Source organism: Nothoprocta perdicaria, unplaced genomic scaffold (assembly GCF_003342845.1).
Source record: "Nothoprocta perdicaria isolate Ctin4 unplaced genomic scaffold, notPer1 scaffold_28, whole genome shotgun sequence".
Lineage (NCBI taxonomy): Eukaryota > Metazoa > Chordata > Aves > Tinamiformes > Tinamidae > Nothoprocta > Nothoprocta perdicaria.
In genome coordinates, this window is record NW_020455510.1 from 1679077 (window position 1) to 1697840 (window position 18764).

General features: G+C 44.0%; 1 protein-coding gene across 6 annotated transcripts in view; it reads right to left on the reverse strand.

Moving 5' to 3' along the window:
- Nucleotides 1-18764, reverse strand: part of PPP6R3 (protein phosphatase 6 regulatory subunit 3) — a 62136-nt gene that overhangs the window by 27131 nt on the left and 16241 nt on the right. For 5 of the 6 annotated variants that reach the window (XM_026041155.1, XM_026041154.1, XM_026041153.1 and 2 more), the window contains exons 3-16: nt 18447-18566; nt 16069-16301; nt 15135-15321; nt 14114-14251; nt 13370-13435; nt 12828-12940; nt 12026-12139; nt 11266-11395; nt 9134-9286; nt 7657-7806; nt 7028-7092; nt 5503-5618; nt 5032-5117; nt 1436-1522 (exon numbers count right to left, since the gene is read on the reverse strand). In XM_026041155.1, the coding sequence (XP_025896940.1) occupies nt 1436-1522; nt 5032-5117; nt 5503-5618; nt 7028-7092; nt 7657-7806; nt 9134-9286; nt 11266-11395; nt 12026-12139; nt 12828-12940; nt 13370-13435; nt 14114-14251; nt 15135-15321; nt 16069-16301; nt 18447-18458 (1650 nt within the window). In that variant the 5' untranslated portion in view covers nt 18459-18566. The remainder of the gene's footprint in view (nt 1-1435; nt 1523-5031; nt 5118-5502; nt 5619-7027; nt 7093-7656; nt 7807-9133; nt 9287-11265; nt 11396-12025; nt 12140-12827; nt 12941-13369; nt 13436-14113; nt 14252-15134; nt 15322-16068; nt 16302-18446; nt 18567-18764) is intronic. The other variant, XM_026041152.1, reaches the window with a different exon arrangement.

Genomic DNA, 18764 nt, shown 5'->3' on the forward strand with positions numbered 1-18764 from the left:
CTTGCCTGAAGCAAAGCTTCCAGGGCTACAGAAGGTAAATACTACTGGCACAAGGAATCCTACATGCCAACAGCAGGCTGAAGAAAAACTTCAGGCTAGCTTCAAAGTTTCCTTAGAGGTCAGATATATAACTGCTCTGGAGGAAAAATTTTAAAAAGTCCYCCACTAGGGGCTGAAGGGTCTTCATCAAAACCCAAAGAGTATCAAACTGGATTTGGATGCTGCAAGAAYGAAATCCCAGCAAATGTAATTCAGCACAGGCAGAAGTTACTTTTGACAAATAAACCAAAGGTTCCTAAGTCAGTATTTCGATCCTACACCCATATCCTAACAGGGGCACTTAAACCTCGAAAGCCGACCTCCTTGCCCGCTCCTGCCAATACTGGCCCAACCAGAGTACCCTTAATGAAGTCAGAAACAAGTTTATGAATGAGTTTGTGCAACCAGATCATGCTCTAAGCAACTTCAATACAATTCCACCAGCTGTTCACCCTGTCAAACGCTAGATTTCACTATCCTAGCTTAAAAATAACCTCCAGGACAAGAGTGACGAGCTTTAAGGGTAAGGTGGTAGGCCACCTGCAGCAGAGCAGCTACGTGCCAAGACACACGGTGGTTAAGGGGTGCATGAAAAGCACAGACACATTTAGAGATCTTACTTTCTCACCAGAGCTGCTACAGAAGGCACCCAACCTATCAAGTCTGTACTCAGGTGCATCTCACACACACAACATCACTGAAACAGACAGAAATGGAACAACAGTCTCAGAGCAGGAACTACCACCCCCCTTACAATGACTTTTAGACTTTATCTTCTACTGCTTTTATAAAAGGTCAGTCTCTTTGCTCTAGAGCACATAGACACAGCATAGGCTTTAGTTAAAGCTAAAGGTTACAGCAAGGTTTTGGTTAACGGCCAAGTGCCACCGGCGCCCGCTCCTTCCACGCAAAGGGGACAGGCGAGGGGGACACCCCGCGCGGAGGGGACAGGGACACTGCACAGATGGCCGCCTCCTCCATCGATAAGGGCAGCAGTGTGCCGTGGKATCCCGCCACCCCGAAAGCACTCGAGAAACAAACCATAGCCCAGGAAACCTGGGAAGAGGCTACGAAGCCCTCAGRCCCTCAAGCTGGACACAGCTTACRTCCAAGCTTTCAGACTGGCCGATCCCCAAATTCTCTCGGCCATCAGATTTGAAGTGAGTAAAGGAGCAGAGATCTGCACACACAGCACGACCAAGGGCTAGAAATCCAAAGTCACTCCAAGATGCCACAGCCTGGGTGAAAGGCCACATCTCCAKGTGCCACAGGAGAGCCCACAGGAATGGCTTTTCTTTTGGACTTCAGATTATTTGCTTGCAACCCAAAGTGACCAGCTCCACTGAAGAAGTATCTTCACAAAAAGAGAAGCTGAGGCCGTTAGATTTCAGCTCACCTGCTGCAGGGAGGAGTCCTGAGAGAAGCCGGTTTCTTTAAAGTCGATTTCATCGTCGCTGGACGAGTGGATGTGGCAGGTAGTGACCTAGGCAAAGGAATCAAGACAGGGGTTTATGTGAAAGCAGCTCAAGTACACATGCAGTATTTGGCCTAACCTTCCATTTAATCTCAAAAAAGAAAATTATTCAGTTTTTCCAGCTGCCTTGCCACAGAAGCGTTTCAATAGCAGCATCCCATGCGAGAGTCACAGAAGTCTTGGGTTACACACAGAAGAATGGTATGCAGAACGCATGAATGATAAAAAGAAACTGTCCTGGATATGTATAGCACTTACAAAAAGAAAGTTCAGACTTGTGGATGGGGGGTGTGTGTGTGTGTGTGTGTGTGTGTGTGTGTGTGTGTGTGTGTGTGTGAAGAAATTCACCCTCAGAAAGAGAAAGGAAAAGCTTTAAAAAGACACACACACACACACACACACACACACACACACACACACACAATTTACTTGCAGAAGTAAACCTCAAGTTGCAGCAACAAAGGCCACTTTAAAGATGGCCCTGGACCAGCTGGGTTTCCTGATGGGGACAGTTTGTCCAGCCGTGCTGCTCCCTAAGCAGCACTGCCTCCCACAGCACGAGAATCCGCAGGGAGCCTCAGCCAGGGGGACAACAAGCTCAAGTGCCACCAGCTGAGCCTCGACACCTACACATGGAGCACCAGGTGTTCCTGCCAGGGACACTGTTCTCGCAGGACACCACTACAGATGGGGGACACTCGCAGCACAGGTACCTTGTGCTTCTCTGCCCATTTTCTCCCTTCCTTCGGGGCAAGGCTTGGTTCAGTGCTTGTTCATTCTGCACCTCACACATCTGCCCCCGTCCTGCCCAGCGATTTGCTCACCAGGGCAGGCGGCTGTCGGGCAGCACAGACAGCGCTTCAACACAGGCTGCTGCTACAAAGCCGTGACAACAGCAGTGCATCAAGTACATCAAACCTTGCAAAGCCTGCACCTTTTAATGCAGTTCTGTAGGGCTCCATCACAACTCAGGCAATCCTCGAGCCCCAAGTGCTGGCATACTTTTGGAGAACAAATATTAATCTATCTGCTCCTTCTAAAATTGCGGTTTGCTGCAGAGAGATGTCATACACACACACACACACGCAGAAAGGACACTGTGGATGAGGCGCTGCTTATTCAGTCTCAGGTGCAGTGAAGATGCCCATCCCAGGCCCCTGCCATTACTGCTGCMACAGGAGCAGTAGCTAAACATGCCATTTCCTCCCCCGGGCTCTCTGCAAACCAGCAGGACATGGAGCCATCACACAGTGACTTTCTGCTTTTCTTTCCTGACAGCTGCTGCAGCACCAACACGGCGGCAGAACCCTCCAAGCATTACTCGACCCAAGCCACCATTACGGTTATGGAAGAATTATCCCAACACTTGGAGGGATGGGGTGGAAATCAGAGGACAAGGACCCCTACAAACTCCAGCAACTTTAGTTAGGTGAGCAAGCCTGCTCTTCAGAGCTGGCTCTTCCCAGCATCCTGCGCTATCGGGCACTGGCGCACTCAGAAATATCCTAATATAGGGCATTTTCAGTCCCATTTCCTGCAGTTACCAARGGGGATTTTCCCACAGGAGAAAGGAACGATGTGGCTATTTTTAGGGGAATTAGGAACAATCTGTCTTGTTGAGCTGTATTTTTAGGCTGAGGGGAGGTAGATTCTTCTTACCTGGTATTTATGTACTTCATAAGCATTCAATATCATGACTAGTATTACTGGAAGGACACTATAAAAAGCCTTTTATTTGAAAAAAGTCTCTTGGGCAAACCTCATTACTACAAACTGTRTAGTGCTCTTCACTACAGCAGTGCTGTTAAACACATCTTGCCTAAAGATAAGGGGAACAATTACCCCACATTTCACTTGCCGCTGTATTTTTAGCTGTTAAGTAAGTAGGTAAGCTTAGAAAAGTAGTGCCTGCTGCTTGTGTCCATTAATAGCAGCGGAAGCAAAAATAAACTCCCTGGGAAGCCTGCTAACTGCCTGAAGAGCCGCGACTGAAGCGAGCACGTAGCAGAACCAAGCCTGCAGTTAGTGTTGCTTCACACGAGGTAACCTGAACTTGTTAGAGACACCAAAAGCCTCAAGTGGGAGAGAGTGGGGCGAGAAGATGAAAGGGATAAAGTGCCAGTCCTTGCATGTGGCACCCSAGGAGCACCTACTGTGCTCCATTACAGCAAAAGCTCTCGTTGAGAGCTGAAGGACTGAAGTGTTGAAAACGCTCAGGAGAGTCAATAGCTTTGGACAGCAAAATGTGTTTGTGCATTTTGTATGTGAACTCCCCATGGGCAGAGGTTGGGTGGCCCGGGCACTGCACACCCAGCGCGCTCAGTAAAGACCGAGCGCAGCAGCAAATCCCGCCTGTTGTTCCACGTGCTCAGCAACTCGCTTGGGACAGGGCMGCCGTCCCCAAGGGAAGCAGCTCTCCTTGTACACCTTGCTCCAAGAACAAGGCAAATCCAGGGAAGCTTTTGTCCTGGCCATGCTGGGAGTCTGCACTTAGACATTTTTCAGATGTAAACACAAACATTTTTCACCCCCAAGGTGATTTAAAGAACTAACGAGAGGAGTCACACACTCAGTCTCTAGAGCGTGATCTACGGAGACCTGAGCACAGGGTGAGCACAAGCACCGAGACTGTGGGGCTCCCCAGTGGCACCTGCCACACAAAAACTGCCACTTACACTCAACTCCCTAAAACAAGTGGTGCTTTTTTTTTTTTATTATTTTTTAAAACATCTCCTGTCACATTTTAGTGCCTATTAGCATTTATCTTTGAAATATGCACGAGTTATTTCTCATGAATCTCGTCTCACAAGAGCAGAAGTGAGTTCAAAACCAGTCACTGTATTTCAAAGCGAGTTTCAGACAAGAGAATGTGTTCTAATGCTTTATATTTCCATTCATCTGAATTTTGTGGAGCTTTAAGGGAAGTCTACTGTTAAATAAGTCCAAACAACAAGGTATCTTAAAAGTTAAAAAAGTGATATAATGTTATAAAGTATAGACCAGCTTAAAATTCAGCCTCTTTAGATGAGGTTTCTCTTCACCTTGGTCCAGCTGAAGAAATTTCTAAACAAGAGAAAAATTCATTACATACAAAAAATTAAATATTACTCTAAATATTTTAAAATTATGAAATAAGTTACATATTAAACCTAGTATATAAAAATGCACTACTGTATATACACTGTACAGGGAAAAGTAAAACCAACTTCTGCCCTCGGGAGCAGACAGGAGGTTTTAGCGGAGCCCCTGCAGCCAGGACAGCCACCCTCCTCCTCCTTGGCGGCTGCCCAGAAGGAGCTACCCAAGCCAGGGAGCTCCTGCAAGGTCCTCCTGGGAAGCACTGGGGACGCAGCCACAGTTAAGGAGGAAACTCAGAGACCGAGCAGCTTAGCTGCTAGACGCACTTGCTGCCACCATCTCCAGAGTCGCACGGCAGCTGGAAAGACTGAAGCCAAGGCTGGGTTCCCAGCAAAAAGAAACAGGGGTCCCAGGGAAACAGTAACAACTTGCAAGCTTACCAGGTCTACTGTATTCCTTTTATTAGTTTCTCCTAAAGAGCTTGTGCAGAATGTTTCCCACCGCTCTCTGACCTCTTCTGGGAGCTCTAGGACAGGAAACAGACAGAAATATTTATATATATTATTGACAGGGAAGCATCACTTAGCTTTTAATTGGTCTGCTCTGAGAAGGACTACCAGAACTCAAGGATCCTACGTATCCTCCCGAATCCCTATGGATTCCTCTGCCTAGAAAGCAAGGCCAAGCTGAACAGGTTGGTATCTCTTCCGACGTGTTTTAAAGATCGTTGCTACTATTCAGGCAGTTTGGAGGAAACAAATGTATGCTTAATAGCTGATTTGAAATAAAATGAGTCAGAAGTCAACACTTTCTTTTTACCCCAAACCTGCCTTTTACTGCAAGTACGAGCCATTCCTCCCCAAAGGGCCAAGGWGGGCAGTAGGGAGGAGCGGAGCCGGCACGAACGCTACCTTTGAGGAGCTGCTGGACCTGCGCGCTGTTTGGCCCCTTGTCCGTGCTGTGCACGATGCAGTTGGCGATCCTCGTCAGGTGGCCCATGTAGCCGTGCCGCCTTCCTCCTTCGGCCCTGCAGCGGGGTACAGCCCGTCACACCGGCGCCGCTCGCAGCGCTTGGCACGTTGCATTACAGAACATTATGCTGGAGCCTACGTTGGGTATTTTGTGCAACTCCTAAGGCTTCTCCAGSTGAACACTCACAGAAACACTCCACAGTTTAAGACAAACAAGTTGAGCAACTCTAAGCTAGTTTAGAAAGCTAGCAAGCACATAAATCACCACCAAGGAAAGGCAGAGTATTTGAATACATTCCTTCTGGTTTTCCTTTTTTTTCCCCTCTTATGGGGAAGCTAGGCAGCACAGTCAGAGCCAGACTGTGGATTAATTAACAGCAAAGCCTTAAYTATGCATCAAAACCAAGAACCACACATACATCCCTCAGCTGTGGAAAAGTGTATTTTTCAACACTAATTCCCCAAGCTTAACTGGAGCTGTAAGCCTGTCAAAAACAACACTCTGCATTCTAATATTGTAGAAGTCTCCAAGTTATTTATAGTATACAGTCATAAAGTTATGACAAGCTGAAATTTCAAGTCAGGACTATGGGCTACTGCTTTCCTGAGGCATACAAGTAACATTTAAGTTCCCACTAAAGGGYACAAGTACTACGGCAGATGGGATAATTATCTGACAGATCTGCCTTCTAGAAACCAAAAGCATCAGTTTGCAGACTAGGTGGCCACAACCAGCTGGAACTGCTCTAGATCTAACCAAACTCCAAACCTGGGCTGAACTTCTAGCAGTTGGCTACAAACCAGTCAGACATTTGTTATCTTTCCCCTCCCATCAGTAAATCAGTCTACCAGTATATTCTAGCAGAAGAAAGTTTCTAGAGCTGCTAGAAATAGTACTAAGTGATGAAATGCAAAAGCATAAAGASTCCCAAACACACACACCTCAACAAAAAAGCCACTCCACTTTTCCAGAACAAACTAGGTTAAAAATCTCCCCTCCCTTATGATCTTAGGCTTCAGTGTGTTCAGAAACCCCTTGCAGCCCCTGACTGGGGAGCCTCGCAAGTGCTTCTCTGCCCCTGCCCCTCTCAGAATTTGAGGCACATCCCACTACTATCCCCAACTTCACACAGCTGTAAATGAGAAACAGAAGGTCTTAAGAACAGCAAGTTCAATGTGAACRAAAGTGCTAATTCAAAGCTAGAATCCAAGTGCAAGTCTGTTGTTTTTGGAACTTAATTATTGCATTTATCATGCATAAAATGGTAATTCCATACTCCACTAAGAATTAAGTTGAGAGCAGCACTAAGTATACAGTATACTTTAGTAAGCAGCTCCTTAAAAATGGCATTTTAAGGCAGAGGCAAGAGAATATTAGCTGGTCCCATTCTGAACTAGTCAAATATGAATATCAAGTCATATCTGACATGGACCTTAATTGCAGGAAACAAAATCTGCTACTCACTGTTTCTTCTCATTCATCTCCCATGCTTCAAGTATTCGTTCTACTAATTGGCACTTAAGGAAGAGCTATAAGGAAAGATTAAAAAACATTTACTCAATGCTTTAAAAATAAGGTGGATATTATGCATTTCAGGATTGCTTTTAATAAATACCAAGAATCTTCAGGCAAGTTTTAAGTTCATGAGAGATTCTTTTATTAGGGGGTTTAAAGTGCAGGAGCAGTGGTCACACAGATGCCAAGCTCAAGCYTAAGATCCAAGACTCTACTAGGTTCACTACTTTTTACTGGAGCTGCTAAGCTACACTATAGTGCAGCTACTGAAATAGCAGTGTTTATCCACAAAAAAAATAAAAAGGGAGCTCTCACGTAAACTTGCAGCTCTGCACACACACTTCCTTTGAGGGCACGGAAAAGCAAACCCAAGTACCTACAGAACCTTCAGATTTAACAATGGGAACAGACATATTATCAAAACCCCCAAAATATTCCTGTGTGCCCTATATACATAAACCACACCACGTTTTTACTTTGCATAAGAACTGCAGTGCATCAGACAGCAGTATATAATAACAGGTAGTACATGCTGGGAAGGAGACATTCAGGAAACACCCGCTGAAACCACAGCTTACATGTTTCAGTAAGAGATTGTCGCCAGTGGAGTCCTGATCTGTAATTGTGCCATTTTCTGTGCTTTCAAAAGGACTTGCAAGGATCAACGCAATACAGATTTCTACTTGAGTATGCAAAAAGTTATTCCACGTATATTTGAAGAACATGTCCTGAAAAACAAGTTCAACACAGTTCACACAAATCAAGAGCTCCTCATTAGCCATAACCAATAATCTCATCCCACAAATTATTTGACTGACTATGTATAAGCAAGTTGTTCAAATTATACAAATAAGCCCTCTGCAACAGGAAACTTGTGACCTAGAACAACTTCCAATGAACACCATCCACCTAATCCTCCTCTTAGTCCTTCACAGTTSTCCACTTACATAGGAAAAATATTTTAAAGCATCTCGTCCACTTTTGTTCGACTCTTTTTATTGCAAGCTCCAATGACTGTCACGAGCAAAGAGCGACAGCTACAGAAACAAGGACAATGACTGGAACGGTACTTGATGGAACAAGCAACATCTCTGTCAAAAACTGGGTTAGAGGCTGCAATCCTCTCCCAAGGCTTCTGGAGGGATAGCATCCTCCCCTAGGGCGGGTTCCCGGCACTAGACCATTGCTCTTCCTCTCCAAGTCGCACAGCACAGGCAGACTGTTGTTCCAGCAGCAAATGCTGCAAACCTCCAAGAGGTTGATATGGCCCTCGTTACATCCAGCGCCCCACTTGAAGCTTCCAACAGAAGCGTGTTAAACATCACTGAACTTTGTTTAACGACAACTTGTTCAGAAACAGAATTCTACATTTCTTGAGATGCTCTAGTGTGCACGTTCCAGACAGTGTTGCTGGGTATCTGTTAACTGACACATTCACATGAGCTTTCTGATCAACCTAGAAGAGGCTTTCAGCAAACAATGTGCCCTGCTATACTCGAGGCAGGAGGCGGGAAGGGAGGTCCTCCAAGTAACTGYTTTTTTGCTAAGCTCACATGTATAACAGGCTGCAAGTTAACTGTGCAGCCACCTTCTTTCAAAGAGGTTTGAAAGGCACCACGCAAGGGAAGCTGACCCTGTATGGCGCCACACTGAAATACCTTTTGGTGTCTTGTGCACTATGAGGCCAGGAAAAGAGGTTTTGATGGAACAGCTTAGGAAAAGGATGAGAACTGCAGGGAAGCTTTGAACTGTGGCCAAAAATTTGAGAGCACAGAGATGAAAAACAAGCTTGCTAAGGAAAAAAAGCTTTGAAAAATCACATCTAGGAGGGGTAAAAAGCTGTTCAGGTGATCAGAGGAAAACATTGACTTCAAATAGACCAAACTGAAGAGTAAATTCAGGTATTCAAAGTTCTCAAACAGCACATCAGAAGTCCCAAAACAGAAATTACCTGAAACTTTTGTTGAAAAACAAACTATACATCTGCAGTGACAGAGAGATTTCACAAGATCTTAATTTCAACTCACAAAAATAAAGGTAGCATAAAGCTCTTACCAGTATAACTCCTATGCTGTTCAGCTCTATCAGCTCCTGATTCACACTGCTTGTATTTGTTTGTAATAGGCTAGATATTAATCTAATCACATTTAAACGTGTGTTCCCCACAGGTGGATCCAGAACACCCCACGTTGTCTTCATGACACTTTTCTGGAAGAGAGGCACATGAAAACCATTAATACTTGAAAGCCAACTCAGCATTACAACGCTCAGTTAGAGTAGTAGTTAAAGATATTTACAGCCAGACCCTCAGTACCACTTACCTTAGCCTGCAAAAAAATTGCTTTTCATTCTGAATACTAGAGCTTATTTTAACTAGATTGGGARCACTGAAACAGTTGGCCTCGTGAAAGCAAAAACAACTTAAAYTGAGTGGCAGCTAAGCACCTACTTTGAGATCCCTTTCTCACCCACGTTAAAAAGGAATTTGGAAATATTTGTATTTCTCAATGGTTAATCCATGCACAGGTGTACTCCACATAACCACAACATACATAAACAGTTAGGTGGACATTCCTTTCAAGATACTATTACCCCCTAATAAGTCTGACACGGTGAACTTTAAACAATTCCATGAAGCACTAAGCTTCTCTGGCATGTTATTACAAAGTCGCTTCCAATCCTTGGAGAGCATTTCTTTCCAGGCACCGCTTCACATGTTATCCTCCTGAACATTCCAAAAACCGCTTCAACAAATCATCCCCTGAAAGAGTCCTGGCTTGGCCTGGGCACTAGTGGTTCCTCAGAAGGCATCCTGGAAAAGCCTGGCATGCTGCCTGTTCATTCAGGCCATTCCCTGCCCGAGGCAAGCTTTGGGCATACCCTTAACACAGGCTCATTTACCTACTGCTCAGAACCACCAATACAGAGTGGGTAACTTCACTAGAGGATTTACTAAAATACTTGGTACTTCCAAGCAGCAGGAAACTTTCAAGCTTCTGGCCTATCCTTTACTAGCATATAGATCCATTTCTTGTCATGCTGTTGCAGTGAAGTGCAGAAAAATCATCCACTCATTACTTCTTAATTTATTTGGAAGCTTAACTCTCTTCTCTAGGCTAAAACAATTCCTTTTTACCATCTTACTTTCCTCCTCCTCCACCACCTTTTGTCTTTAAAGATTATTGGCTTTAACCACTGCTTTTGCTCTGTCCCACAGGCCTTTCTCCCTCAGGGACTGCAGTCCCCAAACTGAGGGGCAGGACCAGGTCAATCAGGGTGCAGATCACCTATCCAAGTGGACTACAGGTAAAAAAAGTCTTTATTTATGCAGCTTGTTGTACTTGTCTCATACCACAGCATGTCATGGATACATCATTAATCATAAAAAAGGGGGCATTAAAGACTTGGCCACATCTGGAGCGCAGGGCACACACGGGACACTCGTCTGCTTGGTCACAGTCACAACACCTGGGACTGCAGGCCCACACCAAYAGTGCATGAGGCCCTGCACCACTGCAGCAACGTGGGCCACTTGTCCCACTCGGACAGGGTTTTCAAGCAGAAAACACCCCCTGCCCCAGAGAAGCCCAGTCATCAGTTTGCTTAAACAACCCCTTCTTTGGGCAGCTACCAAACCTGTCAACTCCCTTTTCCTTTAGCTCAAGTTTAAGCGACCAATTATTATGGAGTTTTATGATTTGTGGTGTTTTAAGATCCATCTGCATGATCACCTACCTTGACCCTCTTCAGTAAACCTCTCCTCTGTACTGTCTTTCAGAAGATGTTTTCATGCCCTCTAATAACCACTCTTCTGATCTATCCACACTTATTTTTGGCACACACCTGTTTAACTTTGAAATATATAGAAAATACCTTGTCCTTGCTTTCAGAAAAAGGCAATTGCTTCAAGGCAGTTTTGCCAGACGAACAAAGTTCAAGCTGGAAAAGCAAGTCAATTAAAGCAACAATGGGAAAAAAAAACAACAACAACAACAACAACAACAAGAACTTGTGACAGGGACAACTGTAATGAATTGCAAAACTCAAAACAGGCCAGGAAGGAGCTTTGTTTCTTGCCTGGAAGTTGCCAGACAAGCTAAGCTCTGCTTGTCATTATCCTCTGTCTGAACGAGGCTGAACTGCAGCAAGAGTCTCCATTTTCGGCTGCAACACAAGATTTCACTTACTTTTGGAGGCTCAAGTAGGAGTTCATGGAAGGATGAAAGTCGTGCTTTTATGGCTTCTAAAACACTTTTATTGACTGAATACGTTGAATGGCTCATGCCTGGAGGACAGATCTCTATATGGCCTTCAAATCTAACACACACAAACAAAGTATGATAGTTAATATCAATGTCAGTTCTAAAACGTTACCAATATAAGACTGAAAACGGGATTGCTCTGAAGGCACATGAATAGAAAAAGCTACAGATAAGTGAATTAACAGTGGAATGGTACTTTCTAAACAGTAGCCATAATAATTATAGGCTTACTGTGCTCCTAACCTCCAGTATGGATTTCAGCAACATCATATGCATTTCCTTTTTCAAGGCAGAAGATTTACTGGGCTATTCTGAGCATCATCAAGAAACTGAATGTACCACAGAACGATCAAAGCTCTGCCCACTGGTTTCTCCAGCTGAAGTTGTAGTACAGTGCTCATTAACTTCACGTCAAAGATAAAGAAAAATACACTACTGAAGTTTAACTAGTCTGATCTTCTAAGTGGAGCTTAGGTTAGTTTGAGGAAGAAGCACAGAAAGGCCAATCACTTGCTGCAGATAATGCCAGTAGCTATTGCTTGTTTGCTCTTACTTCTACAGCTGTAGAAAGCCACAGAACTGGTTGAGTCATTTAACACACAGGAGTCCCTTGAGTTCCTGCTCAACAGCTGCCCAGCTAAGTCACACAGGTACAGCCTAAACAAGAGTAAGTGGCAACACTTACGTCGGTCGTCTAGTCTCGAGCAAGGTCAGCAGTATTTGGATTGCACTGACTATTGCAGATTCATTTTTTTCTTTATGAAAAATATTAGACAGCAGCTGCTCTATGATTTCTTGCCTGAGAAGARAAGCATTGATGTCAGACACAGCACTACTTAGGATGCAGCAGTTAACAAAATTAGCTACTGTTTTCCCATGTAAAACTTAAAAGGGAGAAGAGAAATTAAAGTCTGGGCTATTTCAAGCTAGCAGGTATCACTAGACTAATCAGTCCTATCCTCCCTGCCCCAATCATATCTTCCTGCTCACACTCTCATATTAGAATTTTGCTCTGGATTACAAATCCTATAAAAACTGTCAGTTTTCAGTCAGATCAAAAGAATTTTAGCTTGCCACACAAACACAGAGCTGCCAAAACGAAGCAGGGAGTCAGACTACCCTCTGTGATAAGAAGTTAGATAAACTTAAACTAATCCCGACCAAAGCCCAAGTCTCCCATGTGTACTCTGCACAGTACTGAGCTGCCATCCGCATGCCTGATCCTACCAACTCCACTGGGCCGGGAATTATCTTCACAGAGGCAGAACCCCACAGGCTGACCCAAACCCACCAAGCGGTAACGGAGCGCAGCCACGCGGGCTCCCTGGACCTGCCGCGCTGTTTCACATCACACACACAGACAACGAGCAGCCAGAGCTGGCTAGGCAATGCAGAACTTCACCTCTGACTCTTTTAAAGGCCAAAAGGTGAACACCGCTATTTTAAAAACCTTAATACAAAACAAGTTGCTCAACCAAGCAACTTACTTTTCTAGACTTGCGAGCAGCGGATCTGGCTCCGTACTGTTCTGTACTTGTAACATCTGGTCTCTGCTTAGACGAATGATTTCACAGAGTGACTGCGACGCATTCGAATGCCTCTGGAACGGAAGAGAAGAGCTTGTCACAAGAGGACAGCAGCACACTGAGCCAAAAGTCTGCACTGAAAGAGCTGAAAGTTTTTGCTCAGATGAGATTCTTCCCTGAAGAGAAACATTTCTAAAGCAATAACTTGATTCTATAATTAAAACTTAACAAGCCATGGAAAGACCTGAGGCAAAAGACTGAAATGCATTTCTGGTGTGGAAGCACCAAAACTAATATTGGAGACAGATCTTCAAACAGTGCTGAGTCTGCATCCAGACTAGGATTTCACCAGGGTCTGAAACAGTGCAAAACCTGAGCTTAAAGGAGAAATCAGCTTACTGTAAGCTTTCTGCAAGCAGAAAACGGGAAAACTATGAAGCTTTGAAGCTAAAGAATTGCAATTTGCTGAACAGAGAGACCCAGAGGATCGCAACAGTACTTACATCTTCATCTTGCGATGGATGTACAATTTCCACAAGCCGCTGGATAATTCTCTCCTCATTTAGCCACTGTAAAAATGTTTGTGGGCATTAACAGAAAGCTATTGAAGTGAATGAGTTAGTATTAAATGATTCTAGAAGTAGCTTGAAAATTGCCCATTTTTCTAAAAAGGGATTAACAACACTTTAAAGTGTGTGGGGAAAGTTAGGTGACTGTTTCAGAGCAAATACCAGAGAAGGCTCCAGTTATGTTTACCAGGTTATGATTATCTTTTGCAAATATTCTCAATTTAATTGGTGGTACCAAGGGCAACGTGCTCTAGCTGCTGGGAAGCTGCGGTGAGGCAAGCACTAAGCATCACAGTTATGTCAGCATGACACAAAGGGCTCTGCCAATTCCATATGACCAGCAAAAAAATTTAGTTAAGTCTTAGCTTCAGAAATCARCTTCATGATGCAACGCACGTACGCTCCCTAAGATCCAAAACAGTTGTAAAACTGCATCCGATGGCTGCTGGTCATTAAAGCCCAACAGAACAGATGAGTCACTCAGGTGTTTTTATCTAAGCTTTTAAGTTGTTTCCACCAGTGCTGTGGCTCCTCTGGAAAAGCAGYGACAGATCCGAGCACAGGTCAGAAGCACATTGTATTTTGTCACATTTAAGAAATAAACTTAAGAAAACTAATACTAGAAAAGCCACCTTGCACCTCATCCATGCCATAAATCATGTAAGAAGTTTTACTCACATTTAATACTTCCTGCCTAGGTTGTGGTGGTTCTATGCAAGTCAGTAGCCTGAGCAACAAGTCCATGATAGCAGAGGTCCCTATGTGCTTAATAATGAGGTCTACAAAATCATGTTTCTTCTTTAAAAAATCCACAATCTAGAAATGAAAGACAAAGAGCTGCCATTTGCTTCTTTGTTTTATGTGGCAGATTACAACAAAGCATTTTAATTTAATTTTCTCTCCTACCAGTTGAAGACACACAAGAATGTCTTAAACACTTTCACACAAACACAAAGTTTGCAGTACAAAGCAAGATAAAACAGTGTGTGTTTAGAGAGCAGCAAGCATGACCCAGGGCAGACCTACACTACATTCAGTGTGTCCTGGTGTACTCTCGTGCTGACCATAAACTGCTTGTACCCAGTGCACAGCCAGCTTTCCTTGCAGGTATGAAAGCCTCATCCCCAAAATTGCTCAGTGAGCAAAGCTGCTTACTGCAAAGCCCTAGTGCAAAACTCCCAGGCAAATTTAGAGCCTGCTGAACTAAAAGCAGGGAACAGAATCAAACTTAATTTGCCTGGGTAGCAGGGGCAGCCAGAGCAGCTGTGCACAGCAGGAGGACACGGTCATGCAGCAGCACGGCCCTTCTGAAGGCCAAGCCCAGAAGTCTGTCCCGCTCCTTCCAGCCCTGGTCCTGCAGTTGGACCCGCTCCCAGCGCTGCTAACACCCCCTTCTCCAAGTCACTTAAAGGAAACATCCTGGTGCCCACACCGAGGCAAGGCCCACCRAGAACACTTACATGGCAAGTTACTGGCCACACAGGCAGCTCAGATGAGGCCCAACTGACAAATACAGCCTGGGTGCCCCGTTTCTAAATCTTGACTGTGCCCTAACAGTCGCTGCCTTCAGTGAGTACTGAAGCACCAACGCTGTTCTTTGCCTCAGCCCTTGCAAGTGCAGACTTCAGGGAACACTACCGAGCACTGCAACTTCAGAGCAGAGAAGCACTTGCAAAACTAGAGCACTGCGAGCATTTACCTGTTCTGGTTTTCTGCTTATAAGAATACTTAGCACCTTGCTGAAGAAACTGGCCAGTAACGGGTTTAGAGGAGATTCGTTTAAGAGAAAGCTGTACAGTTTCACAAGTAAGGACTCTTCTTCTCCCAACCTATCGTTGATCTGCGAGACATCTGACGTAAGCAGCTCACAGGATATGTTTGGATATCTGGAGAAAGGAGACAAATGTTCATTATCCACGCTTACTATACATACGTACTTACAGCACCAAGTCCGATTTCAGAGAAGCAGCTGCCTTGTAGGACTTCTGACAAAGCACTATAGGTCTGCAGCAACATAGTTAACAGCCTGGTGAAAGGGAGTGAAGGTGTGTTTGTCCTCCTTAACATAGACGATTTCATGTTAAAAGAGGTCAGAATGATCGAATACGTGCTAAAATGGAACTTCCTTAGCAAACTCCCCAAACAGTCGGGGACACACTTTTTAACCATACTGTTCTAGCTCTGCCATGGGAAACACCAGCAACTAGATGTCAAGTAAATGCTGCCAAGGAGTGCGAGGGACTTTCCAAAAACCCATCTTGAAAATATCTTATTAGTCACTGGTAAAACAAGACTATGCACCGAAGTGCACTACCCCAAGAGGAGTTTTCAGTCAACTACTTTTAAATCACCCCAAGCAGTCACAACGATTCTTTATGAGAGTTCTGGCATTCCTAAGTTTTCTGGGCAGCAATTGTTTTTGGAAACGTTTCTGTAGTAAAAAAAGAACCTTTCATTAAAAAAAAARATCTCCCCAAATATTAGAATGACTCATTTACAGCATCCCTCCAAAAGAAACTTGCTCTAAAGCTACCAGCACTCTATCACACACCCACAAGCAGGAATTCAAAACACACTATAAACAGAGTTATTGGTCCCTCTTTCCACCTTTCAACCCCAGAATGTTTTCCTACTTGTATCGAATTTTTTCATCCATATCTTGAGGTGGTTCTTCGATAATAAATGAAACTAAATCTTCCAAACATTCTGACTTCAACAGAAACTCTATAAGTTTGCGGTTCTGAGCCTTGCACTCCTGCAGAACATCTTCCTCATCCATCAACTCCTTCAGTGTTACATCTTCTCTCTCTAGAAGCGTATCTATGTGGGATGACGAATGGAGATCAAATTTCCAAAACATGCTGGTCTGCATAAAAAACAACATACACAAAGCAGTGAATTTAGAAATCTATTGAAATGGTACTTGTTGTTTCCCACAAGAAAGCCAACTCCACATCCACTTCATAGCTTCCAACCCCCAAAGAACCTGCATCCAGGAAAGCTTTCTGGAACTCAAACAAGACACGGATTAGTAGATGTTGAAAGATGAATCAGAAAGCTCCAAATCAGACTTGATTACTACAGATTATCCAGTCATCTTCAATTTTTGTACCATTAGTAAATAGMCAATATTTTAACATGAAGTTAGCTTCCTCCAGAGTTTTATGTACAAGAAACATGCTAATTTGCAACAAGAAAAGGTTAATTTGTGGGTTTCATTTCTTCTATTTTTCCTCCCCTTTGTGATATCCCTGTGGCAAGACTCATATTTGGGAGACACTGCTCAGCACCTACTCGGACTGGCAGAAGAAATGGGCATGGCACAACCCTCCCAGCTTCCAACACCTCTACCCGGTGTGGCACTGAGGGAGACACCTCTGTGGGAGTCGGAAGCAGAGCCAGGTCTGCCTTGCTGGCAGCACACCTCGCACACAGGAGTTCATCTGAACACGGAACCGGCTCCCTCACTGCACCTCCCTCCACAAGCCTGACAAGCAGGGGAAAACAAGGGACAAGAAAACTTAACATGAATAAGCCRGAAACGCCAGTGTCCGACCCACAGAGACACTGCAGAGGCCTCACAAAAGCACGAGGATGAGCAACTGCATCTTTCCTCAYGAGTGCTCTGAGTTCCACCCTGTGCCGCTTCAAAAAAAACCCTTCAGGCTCAGACAGCTGCACAGCCTCCTGCCGGCCTGTACTCCTCCTTAAGCCCYGGACAAGCATTTGTTGCGTGCTCAACAAATGCAGACTTTGATACTACATTTTACTTGCAATTCAGCATCAGCTAGTCTTGCGTGACTGAAGAATTTAAAAAACAGATTGAAATATATGCTGGTGATTAATAAGGGAAATAGTTCTTTGCTGAAACTACAAGTACACAACAGCATTATTTTGGGCAGTACTTGATAAAACGCAGGGAATAAGACAGTCTAGGAACTGCCTTCCAGGTGTGAACAGTTGACTCAATGTCACATTACTGACAATATCACTGTGGATGTGTAGTTAAAGTAAAGAATCCAAATGAAGACTCCACTTAACAGGAACACATTTGCAAGCTGCAGTTTTGGGTGCAGAGGGAACTAACTTGCAGACAACAGCTGAGCCAAAGTTGTGTCTTTGCTATAAGCACTCTTGAAAATAAAGTACAAAATCTAAGCTAGAAATACCTGTTCCTATGTAAATCAATAGGTCATCAGCTTTAGATACTGATATGCTAAATTTGCACGGATTCAGCAAGCACACCAGAAGTGCTGAGCACTGGGAAGCATCTAATTCAACACCTTGTAAGTTTGGGAGCCACCGAGACTAGAATCTAGGATTCAACAAAACATTACATCTTGCCCCGTTACCAAGACATCTGCATTTTTCCTACAAATAGGAATAAGCCTGGTGTTCTCATGATGGAGGAGAGGTTTTGCTTGCTTTTGGGGTTCTACGATAAAGATCATAGATATGGGGTAAGATATGGGAGACATGAACCAAAATAAGGGGGAAAAAAAAAGATGGGAAGCAGTACAGGTGACTTCAGTTGCAACACTAGTACTCAATCACATGAGATCCCATGCAAGGATTAAAATGAGTAATTGGCTAAAAAAATAGAAAAGTCTTTCTACTAAAAGTATTAGTAATCTTGCAAAAAGTACAAAACATCTGATTTTACTTACAAGAGATATTAGCATAAATCAAATTATACAGAGTTGTTATTAATACCATTGGCTTAGGGGTATTCAGCTCTACAAAGACTTATTGTGAGCAAGTAAACTAGTGCTTTGGTAAAGTCARAGTGTTTTTGCTTTGGGCTCTTTTTCAAGCTCATAGTAGGATCTAATCCCTCCCCTCGTCCCAGTTAGGGCAAACTGCATCTTTGCAAGCAGCTGCTACCAAGGCTACCTCCAGATGGAAATCTCTCTGCAGAGGTTAAAGTTCATTTTGTTCAAGCTACTTCTCAGCTACTTAATTTAAGAGAAATTTGGTGATAGAAAATAACAACAACAAAAAAGAGGCATACTACTGCAAACATGTTACAGCGTTATTTCACAAACTCTCCCAGGCAAGCGCTTAGGGGATGCTCAACATGTCACGTGCCGGCCAGAGATTAGTCCATCGCTTTTCAACAGGAGCCCGGGTCCTTTGGAGTAAGGAAAAGATAAACACTGTAAAATGTGCCAAGGGAGGAGTCCAGGAACCCTRAGGAGAAGAGAACTAGGTGTTATCACCAGTGATTGTCAAGGGGCAGCGTACCACAACTGCCAGTAGGAAGGCTTAGAAGGAAAAAGAGTTATCAATATTTTCTTATTTTTCGTGCTTGTGCACTGGAAGAGGCAAG